Consider the following 23,387-nt stretch of genomic DNA (forward strand, 5'->3'; position numbering starts at 1 on the left):
CAAAACTGGACAATAATTTTTATTTTATTTTATATTTTTTTTAAATATATGGAAAGTAGAAAATATCATTTTTGTTTTTATTAAGTACATTTTCATAGCACTATAATTATAAAATTTAATCATTCAGAAGACTGTTATTTTTTGTTATCGATTTACATACCGTTAGTGATATAACAAGAAATATCAATAATTAGGGTTAATGTGTCTTTTATTTTTTGTAGTTATACTCTTTATAACTATAATTGTGTAGGGATACGTAATAAGCGTTCCGAAATATATTGTGATTTATTTTATTAAGCAATCAATATTTTTGTATGTTTCATGATTATTAAAAGAATATGATAATTTGTATTCGTCATATAATATAAACGTTTTAAACATTTAATTACATCTCACATCTTTTATTGCTTAATACCTCAATGCGGGAAAAAAATAATACAACAAATTTAGGTACAAGACATAATTCGAATAGAATTTTAAGTTATTTAAATTGCTTCTTCAATTTTATTGTACTTTATCTAATTCTTTATTTAATATCACATAACAAGGCTACACCTCTAAGTGTCCAATGCCGGGGATTGTAATCCGTTTCAAAATCAATAGAACCTACATATTTCGCGTCTGTTCTTTGAGGTTTTCTATATATAGGGCACTCATATAATTTTGGATCTTTACCGGCGGTTGTGTTAATTGCGAAAATATAAATAACCGGCATTTGTTCATAAAGAACTTTCGGCCTACTCTCGACAAGTTTACCGGCTTTTCGATCAAGTGATGCACCTTCCAGAAACAAACCGTGGACGTAAACTCCTTCCTGAGGCTGACTTTTAATGTCTTCTTTATTGTAGCGTGTAATTACGTTTTGCAAAACTACAGAATCTAAAGCCCAACCCTTATGCGCTCTGGTCACTTCCTAAAATTCATGTATAAGCATTAAAAGACAAAGTTAGTTATTGTAACGAGGTTAAACTTTTGCAAATTTTATATTTTCTAGAACTCGACATATTATATCTAATATAAAATATTATATACGTTTTATATTTAGCAGTAGGCAAATAAATCTAATTTTGTTAAAAAATATTGTAAGTCTATAAGTGTAAGTCTGAAAGTCTATGAGTCATTATGTGTTGTATATTTACAGTCAATTCTGTCGAGAACAGATTCTGCAAAGTATGTTACAAATTTTATCGGCAGAAGGCCGATAAAACAACAAAAACTACAAATTTGATACAGAATCTGGTACGATACTTTTGATAGAAGGCTAGCAGAAAAATTTTAAATTATAAATAAAATTATAAAAATTATAAATATATAGAAAAGTTTATCAACAAAATATGATGATAGATTAACGGCAGAAATCAAGTAGACTTTAACATACACTACACTATAGCTACACAGGTTAATGTAGATTGGTGTTCAGAAATAAAAAGCAGAGGCTGCGTTCAATTCTGCAACCAATCTTCTGTCTTGTTATATCAATAGGTTTTGCTAACAAAACACGAGCTCAATGTGGACACAGTTGATACTAATTTGCTAGCAATTTCTGACGGATACTGCTAGTAGTTTGCTTACTGGAAAATATATAACTACAAAACTTCTGACTTAGAATTTACTGACTTTACTTGTAACTATATTTGTTTTCTCTTGAACTCTTATTAATTATTAAATTAAATATCTATTAGATAACATATTAAATATATTCTATGTAGATATCTCTCGTTAATAATATTAATCGATTTATTTATTTCTATATTAACACAATTCTTTAACGCTTACCTGCCTCATTGCCGTTAAGAATCCTTGTGGATTAAAAAATCCAGTCATCCAAAATACTCTTGGACGGCCATGAATGCACCATTGTCTGAACTGATGATCTCTTTCTAAAAGTTCCGTATACCAGAAACCTAAGGTTGCCGATTCCCAAGATATTTTCAACCACTTGTCCGGTATGCGTGCATCATACATCGCATCCAATGATTTCCGCAAACCTTGACTCATTATTATAGTACCTTCGATAGCTAGCTTCAAATCTGTTAAAGTACTTTGTACTTCTTTGATGACTCGCGAAATTCTACAAAAAAAATCGTCGTTAACGAAGATTAAAAAGAGAATTAATTTATTTTATTACTGGTATTTTATAGGCATCATATTTAAACTCATTTTATGTATAATAGATGAGAAGGAATACTTACCGATCTATTTCTTGTCTTAGAAAAATGTTCATCGGCAACAATGGACCCATTCTTTGAAGTGCTTCTTTCACTTCAAAGGAATTGTACTGCTTGGGTAATTTAGATAGCATATCGTTGGCTAATTTATACACGACGTTCTCTCTAGTTTCACCTCCCTGTGCACCACCCTCTTTTGGCTGTACATTAAGAATTGTATCGAGTATTCCTTTCGCTGTATTGATTTGATAGGTAATGTCGGCGTTAGGATGTAGCCCGAAGACTTCCGGTGTGTCGGTAGCAGGTAAACTATCGATGTAATCCAGATATCCCTGAAGATTTCTCGTCTGGGGCACTCTATATCCCCGATAAAATTCAAAGCCGGGTCGTAACAATACGTCACAAAACCAGACATGCGTGAAAGTAGTTAATAAACGCTTGTCAAAATCATCCGTAACTCTACCGCCATATTGAACCTAAGCGTAAACATATTATAAATAAATGTAAAAAATATGAATGAAATATAAAAAGTATGTCACTTTACTTATTTAATGAAAATGAAAAAAATAGATTTAAACCTCTCCAAGCATATAACATATTGTCGGCCAAGAAACACCCTTTTTAGGATCCATATCATCCAAGTGATTCTGTATGAATTGAACCGATGCTGCAAAATCTGCTTGATTAAATTCGTAAGGTATATTCCAACCGAGCGGTCCAAATTTTCTTCTCTCTTGTACTACAGTGTGTAAAAATGCAACAGCATATAACAAAGGTGGCCACTGCGATTGAGTACTGTAATCCAATGCGTCCTGAGTTACCGCTTGATACGTTCTCTTTAAACTAGCTCTTATGCCTTGAGGTGGTTCATTCGTGAATTTGATTGCTATCTGAAATATATTACTTCCTGTATTTGCTATATTTCTTCAAATTTGTTTCGCAAATTTGTTCTTTTTCCATTTTTAATACGACAATCAATGTTTACGTGGGTTAAGAATTAAATACGTTAAAAATTATGAAATATAAATTCAACCTGTAGTAAACCGATGGGAAATTGAGGGTGTACTTCAGTTGTCATCCATAATCTGAACACTTCATGAACAGTTTCTGTTTCAACCAGAGCATCCATTATTTCCGTACAGAAAGGCAAAGATAAATGAATATTTTGTAACAGCACCCAGCCGCCTGTACTCATAGCTTCGCTAATCATTCTTCGAGCATGAAGCTCTTGGCCTTGCCCCATAGATACTGAATTTAATGCTATAATATTTAAAATATTGTTACGACATACATTTCATTATTGTGAAAAAAATTAAGTTTCCTTTAACTGTGTAAAGAAAATTACTATAAAAATGCTTACGAATCGTTTTTTGTTTAGCTAGCACTGTAATTTGAGGACTTGGATCAGATCCTATAGATAATAAGCATATCAGTGGCGTCCTAGTTTCAGACTCCAACCACGTTGCTTCTAAATCTAATATTTTGGCCTCCCCGTATTCTTTACCCAACGATTCAGTGATATACTTTCTCGCCTGGGACAAAGTTCTGTCGGGACTCCACGATCTGATGAGCAATAATTTCCGGAATACATCAAGACTTTTTTGATAGCCGCAAGGCAAATCTTCCTCCTCCGGCTTCTCTTTTTCGTACCATACTCTCCATTCCTTCTCACTGAATTCAATTTTTGTCAGTATATCCGAGAATACTTTCAGTTTACTTATCTCGACTAAATTTAGCCACGTTATATCGAGTATCCATCTGAACGGTTTTGGTGTTACTGCATTAAGATCCAAGGATGCCCCACCTTTTATGAAGGCATTGAATTCTGCATGGGAAATGGCGTTTCTATGACAATCTATCTTCATACCTAGCATCAATGTAAATAAAGATTTATGCCTTTCGTAGAGACTTCTCAGAGTAAACGCCCAAACTTCATACGTGAGATGGCGTAGGATAATGTTTATTCGCTCCGAAGTTACTGGACTTTTCGTAGATTTCGTAATTGAATTATCAAAGATTGTCAAGAATTGTCTCAATGAATTTTGATACATTACATTGACATTGCTCATTTCGACTATCAAGAAATATAAAATGGATCCTCTTGACGCAACCGCACGGAACTCTTCGCGCGCCAAGGTGATTTTTTTCTCAGTAAGAGCGGACACTTGCAGTTTTTCATTTACCGATTCGGCCGTAGTTTTAGTTTCTCGAAGAACAGTTATTAACGCCTCGTCGTCCACCAAAGAACCTTCCGAAGATGTAAGTCTGTGTAATAGCGTACTTTCAAGTTCCTTCATGGAACGTTGATTGGTCATGACTGATTCGAATAGAGCGACTCTTTCCGCTTCTAAATCGGCCTTCTCCATAAGTATTACTCGACCTAACAACTGATCTTCTAAACCCAGCATTGTCACGGTAAAGTCAATAATCGATGTCTTCGCGGATATTTCTGGGCTGTATGCTGGATTTGGTAGTTTGGTGGTGATATATAACATAAATCCTGGCATTACATCGCATTCTTTATCCCCAACGATGACCTTCTCAATAGATCCTGATTTAATGAAGTTCTTTTCAAGTACATTATCGAGTACTGGATCGAGTTCTTCTGCAACGTCTTCGATTAGCAGTGGTCTACCCAACGAAAGACTGTCTTCAAGATGAGTTCGGAAATACTTATGATTTAGTGAAGTAATTTGCAACTCGTTTGTGCTCTCCTTATTCTTTATCCACATCTTTCCTTGATTCTGAGGATCCACAAGAAGCGGATAAGACGAAGATTTCGTGACAATAAGTGCATTTTGGACGGACAATTCGTCGTTCGGCAATCCTTGAAGAGTCCATTCCGACGTTGTTGCTGTGTCGACGAGCATATTCGTTATATTCAAATTCTTAGTGAAAGGTATAGATTTAGTGGTCAGTATATTCATCCATGCAGTCACCAAGCTGGCACGATACTGTTGATTATAAGGGCCACAATACGACAAAAATCCAGTTGCCAACAAAACATCTCCGACTAATCGTCCCAGTTGAATTTTAAATTCTCCACTTTGCTCGGTCCAACGAATCTTTTCGCCACCTAATCCATTTATCAAAGCAGTCGCAGCTGTCATTTTTCTCAGGCACACGTTTGCCGCTTCCGTCAACCTTTGCTTCTCCGCTACCGCGGTATCGTATTGCTCTTTGACTGTCTGCAAAGCCATTTCTCTCTCGGACAATTCCCGCTCAGCGCTTGCCAGATCCTCCATTGCGAGCTTCAATCGTGCTTCTTGCAATGCTAAATTAGCTTTTAAAGGGAGAACTTCTTTGTTGACAGAATGGAAGAATGCCATAGCCTTGGTCCACGATAACAAACCAGCAACGTCGCCGCATACACGCCTGGCTGTTTCCATATTATAATCTTCCATTTTGAAGTACGGTTGCAGTAGCTCAACCATCTCGTTATTGATTATGTCTTTTGGATAATTTTGCAGTTGTAATAAAAACGTCGTACTGGCCATGAGTTTCAAGGATTCTGCCCACGAAGGTTTAGGGCACGGCGCAGCCGTGTCAGGTACAACGGATCCGATTTTACGTTGGAACAAGATCAGTACGCAATCCATAATTCTCATTATGAGATGAGGTGGTCTACCTAACTTTCTCACTGTTGCTATGTGAGCAGGTTTGATGGTGTTCAGAGCAGCTTCCGCCTCTTCTAACGCTGGTTTCGCTGCTTCTAGCTTTTGTTCGGCCAGTGCTTTTTCATCAGCTATATAAGCTACCAATTGCTCCGCTTTTTCCTTCACTCTTTGCACTTGATTTTTAAAAGCTTCAGCTTGCATAGCTCTTTCTGTTACTTCTAAAAGCACCGTCTCGGCTTTCTCAGAAGCTTGTACTAGTTCCTGTTCCATTACGGCTAAATCTCTCTTTAGAATCTCAACTGATATTGATGCTTCTTCGAGTTTCGCTAAACCTGTATCCATTCTTTTAGCTCCTTCACCAAGTTCATGTTGCTTAGATCGATAGATGTTTTTGTATCCACCGATGAAATTTAAATAAGACTTCGGAGTCACGTGAGTGGCGCGTCGAAATCTTTGGAAATATTCAACCGACGTTTCCGAAACGATGTCTTGTATAGATCCTAATGCATTCACTAGTTCAGCTTTTACGTCGCTAGTGCAAGCGATTTCAAAATCATGAAGAAAATGATGGGCAACCAAAACCAGAGCATCTTTAGGCCAAGGTTGGAACCAGTCTATAGTGCAACCTGAAATAAGTGCCGGGAAACGCTGGGCGCGATTCCGGAATTTTTCACCCACGGGAGAGAAGCAGAAAACGACATGTAAATTTTGACAAGTTCTTTGCAAAAAGAAATCCATCACCAATTCATTATTAAGAGTTCTTTTAGGATTTTCCCGTCTCAAAATAGGTGTTAACTCTGAGATAATTTCCGCTTGCTCGTCACGAGTAAATAAGTTGCTGATAACTCCAGAACTCAGGATATTGTTTAGATATTCGAGGAAGCCCTCCTCTTTGATGTCGAGATCGGTAAAAATAAACGTTGTGCCTTTGCCCTGAGCGCCGCAAGTGCGATATAGAAATCTTAGGTCTTCCAAGAAATTGGCTACGTTGTAAGACCTAGTCAAGGTGATTTGAAACGTTTTGTATCCAGCAATAAAAGAGGATAACTTTGTAAGACTCTGTTTGCCAGAACCGCCGACACCTACTAGCATCACATTGCCTTTCGGATGTCTAATGACTCGAGATATTTTCACCAAGTGCAGCATAGCGTCAGGGAAAAATACTAAATCCATTCCAGCACCTCTCTGCATTTCGTTGAACTGCGCCAGAAACATGTCTAATCTCTCTCTTAACACTTGAGGATCGTAAACAGGTTCGTATACTTTGGGAAGTTCTACGTCTGCGTCTTCACCTTCTTCACCGGTTGGTTCTGGAGCATCTCTGTCATTAAAAACAATCTTGTTAATATTACGGAACGTTTTTTAAATTACAATATATGGATGCTGATAATTTCATTGATCATAGTTACCATTACTACGTACCTCATGAAATCGACGAATGTAGGATCTTGGTCCAGCATGTTTACGTATTTTTCTCCTAAAATATCAGTTACGGTGCTAATTAGTCCTTCATCAAACCAATCTTTGTCGCTTTGTATCGTTAGCCTGTCGCTGAACACTCGTGTACACTCGTGCTTCCAGAGCAGCATTAGTACGCTTTCTTTGTCGATGACTGTCGACAACGTACCGACCATACCTTGCCAGATTCTCGAGAGATCTCGGAGGCTAAATACATAATGAAACTTTGCAGGCGTTGGCAACAGCTTTGCCCGTGTTCTTTCCCACAGTATTCTAGTCAAAGGAATCATTTTCTTAACAAGCTGACGGACTTCTTGCGAGAATCCTCTTTTAATGTTGTAATGGCCTTCACCTAAAACGCTAAAGATTCGATCGATTGACGCGTTGTCAGGTAAGGTACAATTAAAAATACAAAATTGTCTCTTGAGTCTCGAGGGAATATCATTTCTCCCGCCTCCGGGCTGGCACATGGCTGCTAGGAAAGTTACATCCACAATGGCGGTGAAGTCACCGGGTTTCTCCAAGGAATAAAATCCTTTCATGTCCATAGTCTGTCGGACTATCTCGTTGGTTACCTGATCACCCCATTCATTAATTTGCGGCAAATTTACGTCATCGATAAAGATTAACATCTTTTTACCGCCTGGCGGTCCGAATGTACTTCCTAACCGCTTTTCCACGTAACTCTCAATGGTTTTTTGGAATTGATACGGACTGGTCGCAGAGCTAAAGTTGAAAGAGCGACTCAAAGTTGTATCTGGATTTGATTTTTTCATATATGATTTCATCATGACAGTTTTCGCAGATCCTTGCTCGCCTATTAGCAATACAGCTTTATCCTGACGGCCAATCAAATCGATTAAATGTTGAATCCTTACATTGTCCGGTATAGGCACCAAAACATTACTGTAGTCAGGCGTCGAGTATTCAGGATAGACATAATTGGTTACCATACTTGTCCACGTATCCCATATGCCTTTATCGGTGACGAAGAAATCAAATACTGTAGCGTCCAAATACCTGTCGGAAGTTGGAAGGTCCAAGGTATCGAAGTTTTCTCGAAGATACTTGTCGTACTTTTGTCTGTCGGCAGTCTCTAGCAATGCTCCTATGCCCCACACTAACGCGAACACGTAGAGACGTGTTAGATATTCCGCCGTTATGGGAATGGGTTTGTCTTTTTCCATATCTTCATCTTCGGTTTCTTCCAATGATATTTCGGGAGGTATCAGACCTTCCAGCAGGCAAAGCATTTGTCTTACTATGTTACATTGTAAGACATCGATAGCGAGTACCAACGTTTGAGTGCTCCATGAATATATCTAATAAATGAAAAATTTAATTATATTTTATATATGTATTTCAATATCGTATTTTTATGTCAAAATTAATAATATGGTATTTTTTACCTTATTAATTTAAAATATTTATTTTAATGTATGCTTATAATTAAAAATAAAAATTGATCTAATTTTCCTCATATTTACAATTCCCGTTTAATAATAGTGAACAATGCGATATTGTTTTTTATTAATTAAGGAAAGAATTAATTTTATAATATATAACATTACTTAATTAAAAATATATAATATTGAAAATAAATTCTCAAAAGATATAGAATTGTTTGCTATCAATGATTTACCTGTGCGAAAGAATCGGTAAATAATTGCTCGAGAACTTCTTGCTGCAATGACGATCGTGATTTCACCCAAGCGGTAACAACTGGATTCCAGTCTAATCCTGAGGAGCTCATGTATACCATTCCGTTTCGCGAAACAGTCGCAGGACTTGCATTATCAATATTGTGCGGCTCGAAAATAATTTTACACGTTGGCGCCATTGACAATCTATCGCCATTAGCCAGAGTCAAAGTTTTATTATCATCCAATACAGAATTTAAATTTTCTATCCAAATGCTGTCAACGGGACCATCGAGCACTAGCCATACGTGTTCGCCTTTCTTTAACTTCAACGTTTTACGCCATAAAGCTGAGAAAATTCCATCTGTCCAATCATTTGTGGCAACATCTAACCGGCCGAACATTTGAGCGGCTGTTATACTTTTAGGATTCATTCTCATTTCCCTGTCAAATTAAATTACACTACTTGAATATATATATTCATAAATTCGGTAAAAATTATCATTGCATCTCATAAAAATTGTTTATTAATTGATTGACAAGAAAAGTTGCAATAAATCTAAAATATTTTATGCAATATATAAATAAATGTTACATATATACATATTATATATATTACTTATATATATTATATTACATATTATATTACCTATGTGAATCGCCACATTGCGTCAACGCTTTCATCAAAATATGTATACAAGTAGTTTTGCCAGCGCCGGTCGGACCTAGCGTCATGATGCCATGCCTCACTCTTTGCGTTTCATATAGCTGTATTAATTTAAGCACCCACGGCGAATGATAAACCAGTCCAGCCTGCTCCACTTGTTCATTAATAGCTGCTTCCAATTCAGGATACGATGTTTTCTCTAGGACTTGGTTGGGAAACAAATCAGCTACGAGAGATATAAAGAGTGGTTCGTCCTCATCTACAGAAAAGTACGTCACATGTTTCAGCATATCTGTGTAGCTAACCAGTTAGTGCGTTTTTCAAAATTGATTATTAATTAGCATAAGAACCTATGAGTTTCGACAGATTCATGTCTCTTAGAACGCGCATGACGATCGTGCTTTCCGTGTCCTTGGAATTGACTCTCTTGGACGCTCCTAAGGTTCTTAATACGGACAATATATTTCGCAGGCCAAAATCGTAGTGAACCTAAGACCAATACATTGTAAAATATCACGACAAATTATTCTTCTTTTTAATGTTTCTCTCTCTCTCTCTCTCTCTCATCTAATGTACATAATAATGTTACCTGTTTGGTCAACTGCTCTTCACACAATTTATAAAGAGTATAAAATTTACGAGCAAGAGTAATGTTCTCTAGAAATCCACAACTAGCTAATTTTACACGTATGATAATCTGACGATCAGGCACCATCATAGCTACTGTGCGAAACTGTATCTTCAAGTTCTCCGGCAATTCTTTTCGTCCCGCATACCCAGGATTCTACAATTAGCATTGGAATCTTTTTATACGTGTTAATTGTTTTATTAATTGTAAGTAATTTGTGACGTTATTATAAAAAGATAAGAAAGTCATGCAAGTATTAAAGAATGATGTGCCATAAGAATTATGCGCCATGTCTTTTATATGCATTAATTTTGGCAATTTTTTTTTAATTTAGAAAAAACCTGTATATGGATATAACTTCTTTAATTTAGAAAAGTTTGTTTCATGATAATATTACCATAGTAATAAATATTCCAAGCTCTGGGCACATATCGACTTGATCCCCATCCGTGAAGACAAACTGCTTCTTCTTTTCCTTTTTTGCTGCAAGCACTACGGCGACTTGCTGCGCGGCAACGGATAGAACTGGCAATTCGATTCTATTGAATTCATCGAAACAACCCCACGAGCCGCTTTGTGCCAATCCTTTGTAGATGCGGCCTAATCCTCGATAATCCATTTGATCGGAGCAATTGAAGACTACGACGTACTTTGCTAAGGTCTTCCCCATGTCTTTTACAGTTTCGGTTTTTCCGGTTCCTGCCGGACCGCAAGGAGACCCTCCCATTGACATTGATAGAGCTTGCGCTAATGTTATGTAACATCTAAAATACAAAAACTAAAATAACGCATACGATGTCGTATGATAAAATAATATTATTTACGATTGCATTTACCTATCGGTTAATGGCGTAATAACCAGTCGCTCAGTACATCCTAAGTATTCATTTTGGTAGGTAAAATGAACATCCGTGATGCATATAGAAGTCTTGTCTAGATCTTCTTTAAAATAAAACCTGCACTGTTTCAACCATTCAAAATCATTCACGGATCGTACATTCAGACGACACTAAATAAACGGAATATGTGATTATTAATTTTTGCATTTTAGTCAGCGATTATTCATGTTTTTGACGTTGTATCTGTACAGTAAAAATTTGATTTACCGACATACCAAGATGTCGAAGATATCACGTTGATGCACATGTATAGTAATCAATGTTTCGAACTTAATCCGTTCTATTTTAGTAAGATCTCTCGTGGTTTGATCGATTAAAGTATTTAAAAGATCAAGGAATTTATTGTTCGTTTCGATCATAATTTTTTTATCGGCGCGAGCTTGAGCCAAGGCCAATTCGCCATCTCGCGTCCAAATCATTTGAATGCCTAACAAACCTATTTGAGCAGGCATTTTGTCGAGAAAAGTCAAAAAATTGAAATTTGCGTCATTGATCGTGGTGTAGCATTGTCGGATGATAGAATGCAAAGAGAGTTGCGATGTTTGTAATAATTGCATCAACCACGTTTCCACGGAACCCTCTGCTCTTACTGCTCTCTCCAGCTTCATAGAAAATTGTAAACAAATTTATATAGTTTCATATTCCTAAAACTTATATTTACATTAAACAAATATATTACACAAATTGGAGAAAAATTAAAAATTACTGTACTATAATGCCAAAAATTAAAAATATAAAAAATGTTCCACTTAGCTATTATTATTTGCTAAATATGTTGTTTTTAAAATAAATTTCAATAATCTTCTTAGATTTAGGATCCAATATACTTTTAAAGTTTTTATATTTAAGAATTTGAACATTTATATTTGCAATATATGAAAACGGCTAGAAGAAATAATAATGTACAAGTATTGTATGATTATTATTTTGGTTAAATACATATATTCACCTGTATAGTTTCACCTTCTGATGAAACGATGGCTGTCATTTTATTGTATTCGATATCATGAAATTTCACGTAGCGTGTGTTATCGAAAATAGAGAGTAAGTGATTTTGTATGGTATGAGAATCGGACGCTTGGCCAAGTATTTCCAAAAGTGCGGGATCAGAAACAAAGAAGAACCTCGGAAACATCATGCGCTTCTTCTCCAAATATCTACAACATTAAAAAGAATAATCTTTATATTTATAATAGATATTAATAAAAGATATTTTCAATTTATACATTAAAATTTGCTGTCATTAAACTAAAAGTTGCAATCAAAAGATCTCTTTTAAATTTACTAACAATAAGAAGGAAAGACGATTATGTGCATCACTATTCGCATGGTGTACATACTTACCCACTCAGAGATTTTTGACATAGCTCCAATTGCTCCTGCAAGTGTGGCAGAAGCTGTTTCAACAAGTCATCGCCCACGCAACAAGGTACAACTCCTGGTGTTTCATGAGCACGTTGCATGATCTTCTGCCAACTTTTGTCGATCTTGCTGAATCTTTTAGCCTCCTTTGGCAGTTGTTTCGCAATATCGCCGCCCACAAACACCGCCTCGAGATAGACCCACATGTTTTGCACTAGCAACCATCTCTCGAGGATCTCGTTCGTATTAGATAAATCAGTAAGCCACTGTTGTATTTGTTTTCTGAAAGGCGCATTGTAGCGATTTGACATGAGTGAGCCGAGAACCATCAAGCTGTCTTCCAACTGACTGATAGTTTCCGCTGTTGTATCTCCTCTGAGCAACAATTCTCCCCTGTTGTTAAACGTCATGAAAGTCAACTCGTGAGATGACCATTCGTTTACCACTGTCCTTAATTTAGCTTCGATATCTTTCTCCTTCATAGCCGATATACAAATGTCTTCGATGTCCTCTTTGTTTTTCAGAAGCGGTGCTTCAAGGATGTTTTTAAGACAGAAACCCTCGCTCTCAAGATCGAACGAATATCCCGTGACTTCTACGATTCTCTGCCAGTGGCGCGGTTTCATTGCTTTGTTCGCCATCAGCTCGAGAAGGGGACACATATCGTTAAAGTCGTCGATTGTCTTCTTAAGTGCAAAAAACGCCGGCCATTCCTTCAACCCTTTTGGCAATTTGCGACAGCGATTTTGAAACTCCATTAGCTCATTGTTTATTTCTTCGATATTAACCTAAATAATTATAACAATCAGCGTTTTTATGTATGATAAAGAAGGTCACAAAGATTTTTTAAAACTTTGTCATTAATAAATTAATAATGGATTAATAAATTAAAATTGATAAATAATATTATTTAACTTATACATTAAAAGAAAAATCTGTAGAATGTGTATATTATAAAGGTTCCATGTATATGAAAAACAGCGATAACACGATTTCTTACCTCGCCCCATGGAATATCATAATAGCTGCTGACTCTGTCGATGACGTCGTTGTAAAGTTTATACAACTTCTGCAATAAATTCAATTCCTTTCTGATTTGCGACAGCTCTGGGTAATCTGTGATAGGCAAACCGAAAAGCTCCTCGCCGCTTTGGTAGGTCTGCAACTTGCGCCACATTCCGTCAAATCTATTCTGAAACAGTATTTGCCTGTCCGAAGCGTCACGGGGACTCAAGCCTGGCTGCATCGGTCCGGATGATCTGTATTCTTCGCAGTACATTTCGTTATCGGCACGGAATTTCTCGAGATTGTTCCTTAGATCGTTCTCGAATTGCGGTTGCAAATTCAGTAGCAACACGTGATTCTCTTGCGCTCGTGCCAACAGATTCTGCCAGGTGTCTCGCAAATTATCAACCTGCTCCAAGCATTCCTGGTCCACAGGCACCTCGTATCTCGTGACTATGTTGAAAGCCTCTTCGATAGGATCAATCTTGAGCTCCATGTCGACCTCCTGCTCGCGAATTTTTTTCAGAGTGTCCATAATGAGACGTACGTCATCCAGATCGCGAATTTGATGGTCTAATTTACGATCCATTTCGTTTATTAACGCATAAACATATTCCATTTCGCGACGATACTTCTTTTTCATTGCTTGACCAATTTTATGTGTGCAACCTGCAGGAATTGTTAAATGAAATAATCCATTGTTGACGCGCATTGAAAGTAGAAAACAGACAATTCTATTATTGCCTGAAACTTTTGAGGAAATTTTCGTAATTTGTGTACGACTTGACTTATTGTTTTAAATTTAAAAAGAATGTATATATATTTATTATCTTTATACTCTGTATTTATTACTTCTTGAATTATTTCTGAAGTACATATTTTTAAATTTGAACACAACACTTTTTTAAACGTATTATTTATATACATAATTTAAAACATATAAATACATAATCGTAAAATTCAAATAGTATTCAAAATAAGTAAGAAGTTTAAAGCCAATAAACGAGCAATACGAGAGATGTCAAATTTAAAACCATGTTTAATATATCTCATGAATACACAAGGACCTGAATTGATCGAGGAAGATTCTGTGGAGATCGAAACGTCTCTACGTATTTATGAGATATTAAACTGGTTTTAAATTTGACATCTCTCGTATTGCTCGTTTATTAGTCTTTGAATTTCTGACTTGTTTTGAAACACATGCCAGCTTGATTCTTTTTGTAATTCAAATAGTATTATATTAGTGGTACCTTTGATTTCCGTATAGACACCATACTTCAGTTTTTCCGTTGATACAGCGATTGATGTGCCGAATATGATCATATCTGGCTCGGTTGCCAATCGATCTTCGAGTTCGCTGTGTTTGCGGAGAGTAGTTTCAAATTCTGACAAAGAGATTTGTAGTAATTCTCGCATATTGCGCTCGTTTTTCCACAGAAACTTATAAGGCTTCCAACGATCGAGAAATTCTGTCAAATCCTGTAAATCCAACGTAATAATCGATTCTGTCGATAAATGAATGTCATCTAGCTGATATTATTATTACTTACTTGCCGCAATTCCATTGTGCAAGTGCTCAACATACTGAGAAGTTTGATGATTTCCTTATTGTCCATAACCATCGTGTAAAAGTTTCTCTCTTGGACTGGAAATACGGGTCTCTCTTCAGAAAGAATTTTATAAAGTCTTCGTCTTCTGGTTTTCAAATCTTCTGGTTCTTCCTGCTTCTGCTTCGTGACATTACTCTGCGCCCGCAACACGACATCGGCCAGATTTCGTTTGGATGGATAAGGGAGATTTTTCCACATGCTCTAATAATGATCGTAAAATAACGTAAAAATCACATAATGTGTATTGAACATGTTCGCCAAGTTTAAGAATTTCAATGTAGTCCTTTTACCTTGCTACCTCTGGAATTCCATTGCGCCACTCCTTTCGCGACACCCGTGATAATTTTTCCAACTGATATCAATGCCTCTTGAACGTCATCCAGGCTTGGCTTGACTGTTACTGCCGGAATCATCAGGGTTGCGTGTAATAAAAACACTGGATTCGGAGTTGCTTCTATAAATACAATTAATTTTAAATACAATTGCGAAGAGATTTAGCTCTGAGTATAATAAATAAGTATAATAAATAATTTAAAAAGAAGACGCTAAAGACACTAAGCTTTCTTCGAATCTTTTGTAATAATTTATATGCGTGTGTTTTATTGAAAATTTGGATATTAATTATTTTAATCTTTGATTAATTATTTTAGTCTAAAAATATAGACAAGCATAATTTTTTGTTAAATAAGAGAATAATGTCTTAACGCGAAAAAACTGTCAAATTAATTTTACAATTTTCGAATATTTTAGAAAATTTTGGTTTAAATTGTACGATCTAATTTACTTTAAATACAACATAAAAAATGTATTTAAAGAAATTGTTAATTTAATTAATATTGATATTTATATTAAGTAAAAACTTTTTCTGTCATTGAGATAAGAATAATTTAAATCTTTGTCTTGTTTGTTAGCATAAATATTTTGAAAAAGTTCTATTTAAAGAATTACCTGAATCAAGTTCCCGAATAAATCGTTTTCTAATCGCATCTAGAGATACTTTGGTGATCTTTATTAACACGTCCACGACTTTTCTAGAATAATATCGTCTCATCTCGGATACCGCGTTTCGAACCATATCTTGCATGGTTTTGGGTAAAGTACCGGGTGTCGTTAGTAATTGATGAGGGTCATCGAAACAATTCCATACCGCAGACCAATCTTGCTGACCTGTTTGTTCTGTTGCCTTCTCGCCTTCTAACCCTTAATTTTTAATAAGATAAAGATTATATTTTATTGCATTTTAAAAATTTTCTACAAGCTGTAGATGTTTTTATTATTTTTATAATAAATGTTACAGTTAAAATTGTCTTTAAGCATTATTAGCAGGATATTATGATACTTATCAAATAATATATGTATATATAAACGAATATTACAACAAGTAAAGATACACACTTTTTATTTATTACGTATTATTGTAATATATGCATTTATATAGATATGTCAAAAGAAAATAAATAATCCAATTTTCTGCACAAAAGCTCATATTTCAATTGCAAGGTTTTAAAAATTGATATGCGTTACCTTCAGTAGTAAGAAAATCAAATTGGTTGGAATTGGTACTTTTGAAACTATCTGTAGCTTTTCTGACAAGCTGCAATACTTCCTCCACCGCTTCCTCGACCATTGTGCTTTTACGATGCAAATCTACTGCTGCCATCCGACATATTTCCTCGTTCTTTTCTACAAATTCCTCTATTGTCCACGGTTGATCGGACTCGGGCAGAGCATGTAAAGTTACTTTCTGCATACTGGTCAATACTTCCAAAATTCTAGTACCACATATCATTAAATTAACTTGCATAATTCCGTAAGCTTCTATAAATGTTTTTTATATAACCACGAAATAATTATTCAGCAATTAATGTACTAATATTAAGATTATCATTGCTAAAAAATTTGATTTTAGAACTTCTTCTTCTTCTTCTAGATTTTAGAACAAGACTAGTTAATTTTATTTTAGTAAAACTTTAGATTAAGGGCGACCCACCGATTTCAATGACCTTGATATATGTTGTCAAGGACATAATTCTGAGTAACTTTTTCTTATAATTTAATCGTCGCTCGTTGCTTATTAAAAAATTATTAACAAAAAAATTTTGAAAAATATAGCAGGGCGGGAAAGGGACTCACGCGTGGAAAGTTATATAAACCCATGTGGAACCTTGTTTCTTGTGGAAAGTGTATGCGTGGAGGCAGTAGGTTCCGCCCCTTTGCGGGGGGCTCCACTACCATTAAACTAGACACATTGTGTGGGATGGACCTCGCGTCGCCTTGCAAAGTATATATGCGTGAGTCCCTCTCCCGCCCTGCTATATTTTTCAAACTTTTTTATTAAAAATTTTTTAATAAGCAACGAGCGACGATTAAGTTATAAGAAAAAGTTACTCAGAATTATGTTCTTGACAACATATATCAAGGTCATTGGAATCGGTGAGGTCGCCCTTAATCTAAAGTTTTACCTTTATTTTTAACAGTTAATATTTTACGTACCTATTATCATATACATCGTGAACTCTTGTGATAAGGATATCGAAAGTTTTGATCTGCTCTTTCGTATTCTGACAAAAATCCTTCCAATCTGGCTTGGTCCATGTCAAGGTCGTTAAACCGGGTTCTAATAAAGATGCAACGCAAACTAAATGCGGTAACAATAATGGGCGCACTTCCAATTTTACACGCTTTGCGGTACAAACGAATTCTTCGATCATAAGCTGGAGAGAATCCGTGACCAGAGTAAAATAATCTCTTTTCGCTAATATTGTTAGCGCAACAATTGGAATTTCCAAATTTATTTTTGCTAAACAATCGGCTTCACGAAATAAAAGAACGACTCGGTTTTCCAGGTTTACTTTCACTTTCGCCGATTTCTCGTCGACAATAAGCAGCGGTCTGTTATGTAAAGTTATCTTCTTTATAATTATTATTATTTAATATATAAATATTTGTGATGTATATACGTTTTTTAAGAGTTATCTTAAGAAAGCAAGATTAATTTTTGACTATATTGAACTGACCGTTTTAAACAATCCTCGATGACCCAGGAATTTTGATGCGTCCAAATCTCAGCAATATCGGTTTGATATTGTTTCAAAATAGCAATTGCGTGATTATATCTTTTCACCAAGTCGGCAGTCAATGGTAATGTTTTTAACACAGGATGATTTGACACGGATGCCGTCAATTCATCCAGATGTACTCTAATAAAATTTCAATGCCGCTCTTTAGAGAATTGTTTTTAAAACTATATCTCATAATTTATATAATTTTTAATACTTCCTTAATTTGTAAGTAATTATACAAATAACTATATTGCTTACTTTAGAGAATTTGCCCAAGTCAATCGTCCAGCTATAGGTGGCATATGTCTCGGCAACGGAGGATCGTCTCTTTGCCGTTTGAATAGTTTTAAAATTCGATCAATCTCCCTATCGCAATATTTCACGACAACGTTATATTTTTCCTCCAATTTTGTAAGCGGTATTTTTTCGCTGACCTTATAATATTAAAAATATTTAGAAAAATAATATTTGTATACCTATACTGAGAAAAATAATTAATTTTAAAATATTCTGCGCAAATTAAAAATTTGAATATATTTATCACCTTTTCGAATCGCGTTAAAAATCGTATACCCTGTGGTGTTTCCCATACATCAGCGTAATTTTTTTCAATAATCTCTCCGATATTCTCTTTCAAGGTATTTGTCTTTGCCATAAAATCGTCATAATCGATATCGAAGTCGGTGTTTCTTGGATCGAGATAATCGTAAGATTTGCTAGTCGCAATCTTCTTAGCTTCTTCGAAGGTTTTCATGGCTTCATCTAATGCTATACAATTTGACAGATAGTAATTTATTTAATATACAATCAAAATAAATATCTTTTAATTAACATTTTTGCATTGTTTCGATCAAAATTAAAACAAGATGGTGAATTATTTATTTATGGTGAATTAATTATTGGATAATAGAAAATTTATTTAATTTTTTAATGTTCTTATTGTTATGGTAGTTTAGAGATTTAAAATGTTTAACACATATATGTATTCTGCATAATAAAATTTAAATATTGAAGTTATTATACTATACCTTCTCCGAGAAGCAATCCTTCCATTCGTCTTTCAAAGAGAGTTTGATAATCTTGTATGAGATCAAACATGGTGAGAATCTTGCGGATTCTAGCACAGAAAGCATCAAATCGCCCAAAAACGTGAGTTTCCGAGAAGGAAAATTCTTGTTCCGTAACTGCTGGTGAACATCGAACTAGTCTGTACGTTTCTCTATAAGCTCTTGAATAAAAATTAATTTTGGTTATTTATTACTTATGTCTCTTTAATTAGAAATTGGTATTAGAATATTTTCAACTGGACTTTTTTTAATTCTTTGAACGTCTTTAAAAACATAATTTAATGATTGAAGTTATAACAGAATCAAATTTATTTACTCTTGTAAGATTATTTAAAATGTATAAAATATGATTAGTACTTGTTTAGACGTAAACAGTGTTTCAATCTCGACCGAACGGCTATTCGATCTTGACCCCAAATAATTTCTCGACCTCTTTTCGTGACGTAATCTCGACAGGCAACAATCATTTGATTCGTAATTTTAATCATTAGCGAACTCGTCCTTTCTGAAGTATTATAATACCTCGAGACACTATATATCAATCGGACAGTCTGTAATAGTGATACAAGCGAATCCCGCATTTTCACCTGCAGAAATCAAAATTTAATTGCATGCAAAATCATGTAAGGTTCAAGGATTATATATGTATCACGTTTTTATCTTACAAGAAAGATTAACTTACAGGATCATCGAGATAAAGACAATGACAACATTTTTCTAATGCTTGGATGAACTTCGCGTTATCTTTCGCTTCATTATAACAGTAAGTCACTTCATCTTCTGCGTCGACCCAATCTTTAATTAACTTTGAACGCGCGACTTGCAGACATAGAAGTGACATAGTGATTTCATGATCCTGTTATTTTTTTTTTGTTTAAAAAAAGATTTTATATTTATAAAGGAATCTCTAATAGATTCTCATAACATAATTTGTGCAGAATTAAAATAATTAATATGTGTATTATGCCTTTTAAAATAACTAAGAAATGCTGTATTGTGTAATTTAATCGTAAAATTAAAGATTTATATCTATATATATAAGAACGGTAGAAAGCAGAACCTGTAAACGGTTGACTAGTTGACTAAATTGTGCACCTCGCCGTTTCCAATACTCGAGTTCTTGCTGCGGTCCAGAGATATCATTCTCTCTTTTAACTTGTTTACTTTCCGCCATAAAATCCTTGAGCTTTTTTATCCAGAGTTTCACCCTTTCCTCAATTCGTTCCACAGCATTCTCTTTCGCTATAAAAGCTTTTGCTTCTTCAAAATTGTGCACTTCCATCATCATTGGCTCGCCGTCGCTGAATATACCACCATCGAGCGCTACCTTTTCGCAAACTTTATAAATATTACGTAAATTTAAACAAATGGTTACAATCAGCTTTAAAAAGTAATTACTGTCTTTATAATATTTTTAATCATAATTATTTGTTTTTATAAGTTTTTAACAATTGTAAATGTTATTTTGGTGTGAGTATAAAAATAAAATTTCTTATTTAATATGAATTTGCAAAAGTACCTTTAAGAGCGCTGCAAAAAGATCTTAAGCCTGGTAACAGGAGACTTTTAATCATCGAACAATCGTCTTCACCTTCCGCACCAGGATGCGCTAACGCATCCATGAACACCTGCTCCACAATTCGCTGAACAGAAGTTATTATTCCTATTTTCATCGTATCTATTACACCCGTGTAAAGGTCTTTTTGAAATCCTTCTTCTGGTAATTGTTTAGACACACTGATTCTATATAGATACATATTTTAAATAAAAAGGAAATTAAGTTTTTATGTATTATTCCATTATTACACTGTTAAATTACCTGAACATATAAATACAGATGCCTGTGCAAGGCACTTGCCAGCCATCGGTTAGAAAAAGTTTCTTTTTCGGTGGCTCCTTTGACTCCTTTTGTTCCTTCACCTTTGATGCTGTCGCATTCGGGGCTGATCTAGAAGTTACAGTCTTCGGCTGCACCTTTAATGAAATTCTCGCGATTATCTCTGTCTTTACTTGCCTAGCAATCGTCGAAATTTTATATACCGTATCAGTCGGAGGTTCTGGCTCTTCAACCTCTTGATAGTACCAGACGAGAGTAGATCTCATGTGCGGTACAAACAACTGGTTGATTTCATCCAACATGTCATCTTCGAAAACATGATCCATGACTTCGTGACGCGATAACTGCGTCGCGTCCATCAAGAGTTGAAAAGCGAATTCCAAACGGGGGTCCATCTCTCCCCGTCTGGCTTTTCTCTCGCATTCTTCCCGTCGTTTCTGTAAGCACAATGTACAAGATATTTCTTCAAATTACAAGAAATTAAAATGTATTATTATTACTTAAAATTATAATAAATTAATGACACAAAAGAGCTTTTAACAACTATTAATTACGTTTAGTTTCTTATATAAATTTAATCTTTAGATGATTACGAATAAATTTATACTCATTATGTATGAAAACTCAACACTTATAACTATATATAAATGGCATATCACAATAATGAAAAAATTCGATTAAACTTAAATATATGAAATGTAAATATATAAAATATTCCTAACAGCACGATATTATAAATGTACTGAGAATATCCCTTAAATTTTTTTTTTGCGATATTTTCCGAACATTTTCAGAATCTACATGTCCTGTTAGGGGTATCTATATATTTTTGCGTTTAACTATTGGTATAGTTCTATATCAATAAATTATAATAATTTTTTATTTAATTTTCAAGTCAATTTTGTTGCGGAGGATTGACCTGGAGAGCGTCTTCAGGACCTTCCTCATCACTATCGTCTTCGGAATTATTCGATCTATCTTTGATGATCTGCGGACCTTGTACGAACATGACTAGAATGAGTAGAAAATGACACGTGGTTGAAGGCTCACTGAGCAGTGAAGTGCAAGTTGCACTGAAAGCTACCCTCAAGCTCGACGAAATTCTACGAGCGTATGAGGTGGTGCGAGGGGGATGGCTTACAGTGCCACGGTTTCGTGTCTGGCACCGCCCTTCGACGCATTGTTCGTGTCGTGTGGGAATTTCCACGCGATTCTACTCGTCTGCTTCTACTAGTCAATATCGCTATAGCGTAGATGTTTTTTTTTGCGAATTGGTGAAAGTTCGCCGCATTTACTATAGATGTAAGACCATTATGCACACGTATTCAAATTGCACTGCTTATTTGAAATTGTAAGAGAGTTGAACATCTTGTAATGTCTACGAAATAACGGATAACAGATAACACATAATAGAGCAAGACAATAAGTATTCTAACACGCGGAACCGATTTCGGAGGTATTTTGAAACACGCGAAACCAAAAATAGATATTGGTCTGTGGGGTTTACATTAAGTTTGTTATTATACAATCTGAGGGATATATAGTAGTAATCATTTTGAAAATTATAAATGTATTCATCATGTTCATGCTCCAATTGTCCTTAATTGATTGATTCAATGTGATGTTTAGAAGATTCAAATATTACATTTAATAATCACGAGGAAAAATAGAAAAATACATAAGTAATTGATACATGTTTATATACAATTATTTATGTGCATGTTAAAATTTTGTAAATATGCTAGAAAAATGTTCTGTAGATTAATAATAATAAATGCATTAATTGACGGATCATGATAATCAAAATGTAGATATGCCGCGCACTACAATGTAGTGACTACATATATACATAAATTAGCTCGTATCAATTTGAATATGACATTACGTATACCTATACATATATATCGCAAGCGGTGTATTATGCTCACTACAAATGGAACATTACACAGATTCTTTCAATTGACTAACACACGCAATTGTTTCATGTAAAATTGCTCGTGCAATTGCACCAAGTAAAAATTTGTTGCTTGCGTGCAACGTGCAGACACGTTGCATTTTATTAATCCGTTTCGGTATGTGCGATTTGTTAGATAAAAGTTGCATATTAGAAACTTTCGTGAAGTTGGGAAATAAATCTTCTTGACAGGCTTCGCCGAAAATTTGCGAAAGGGCATATGTTCAACTTCGCTCAAGATTGCGATCTGCAATCTTGAGAAGTGTAAGTAGATTTCGCCGTGGCATTTTCACACTACTTATATGCGAAAAGACGTCGTTGAAAGGCGTAATGCGATCGGTGGTCGTCGGTCTTGGTACCGACAGGAACCGGGGGTATCGTTCAAATAAAATCGATAACATGCACTTGTC

The 23,387-nt window shown here is 35.1% G+C and overlaps 1 protein-coding gene across 1 annotated transcript; it reads right to left on the bottom strand.

Moving 5' to 3' along the window:
* Positions 1-271: 271 nt before the first annotated feature.
* On the bottom strand, positions 272-22,062 carry Dhc1 (Dynein heavy chain 1). Its single transcript, XM_071772890.1, has 34 exons — positions 21,943-22,062; positions 21,227-21,460; positions 21,006-21,160; positions 20,706-20,929; positions 20,247-20,524; positions 19,869-20,042; positions 19,544-19,773; positions 19,148-19,347; positions 18,664-18,887; positions 18,378-18,553; positions 18,075-18,257; positions 17,551-17,949; positions 16,582-16,829; positions 16,006-16,257; positions 15,348-15,511; positions 14,998-15,258; positions 14,698-14,926; positions 13,440-14,113; positions 12,422-13,227; positions 12,027-12,234; positions 11,293-11,679; positions 11,015-11,187; positions 10,576-10,942; positions 10,140-10,334; positions 9,901-10,039; positions 9,533-9,809; positions 8,886-9,327; positions 7,208-8,565; positions 3,529-7,106; positions 3,202-3,428; positions 2,747-3,058; positions 2,193-2,644; positions 1,777-2,071; positions 272-913 (listed from the first exon to the last, which is right to left on the bottom strand). Exons 1-34 carry the CDS (start codon positions 22,030-22,032, stop codon positions 527-529), a joined length of 13,998 nt encoding a protein of 4,665 aa, XP_071628991.1. The 5' UTR covers positions 22,033-22,062; the 3' UTR covers positions 272-526.
* Between the last annotated feature and the right edge of the window lie 1,325 nt (positions 22,063-23,387).

The sequence above is a fragment of the Temnothorax longispinosus genome, chromosome 3 (assembly GCF_030848805.1).
Source record: "Temnothorax longispinosus isolate EJ_2023e chromosome 3, Tlon_JGU_v1, whole genome shotgun sequence".
NCBI lineage: Eukaryota > Metazoa > Arthropoda > Insecta > Hymenoptera > Formicidae > Temnothorax > Temnothorax longispinosus.

What these genes read in the sequence shown, in the direction of transcription:
- Dhc1 (XM_071772890.1), bottom strand. Translation starts at nt 22,032, where the DNA reads ATGTTCGTACAAGGTCCGCAGATCATCAAAGATAGATCGAATAATTCC. An exon ending in GCACAATGGAATTGCGGCAA is followed by an intron (nt 14,927 to 14,997) that starts GTAAGTAATAAT and finishes TTGGATTTACAG; the next exon opens with GATTTGACAGAATTTCTCGA. An exon ending in TCTTAACGGCAATGAGGCAG is followed by an intron (nt 914 to 1,776) that starts GTAAGCGTTAAA and finishes CATGAATTTTAG; the next exon opens with GAAGTGACCAGAGCGCATAA.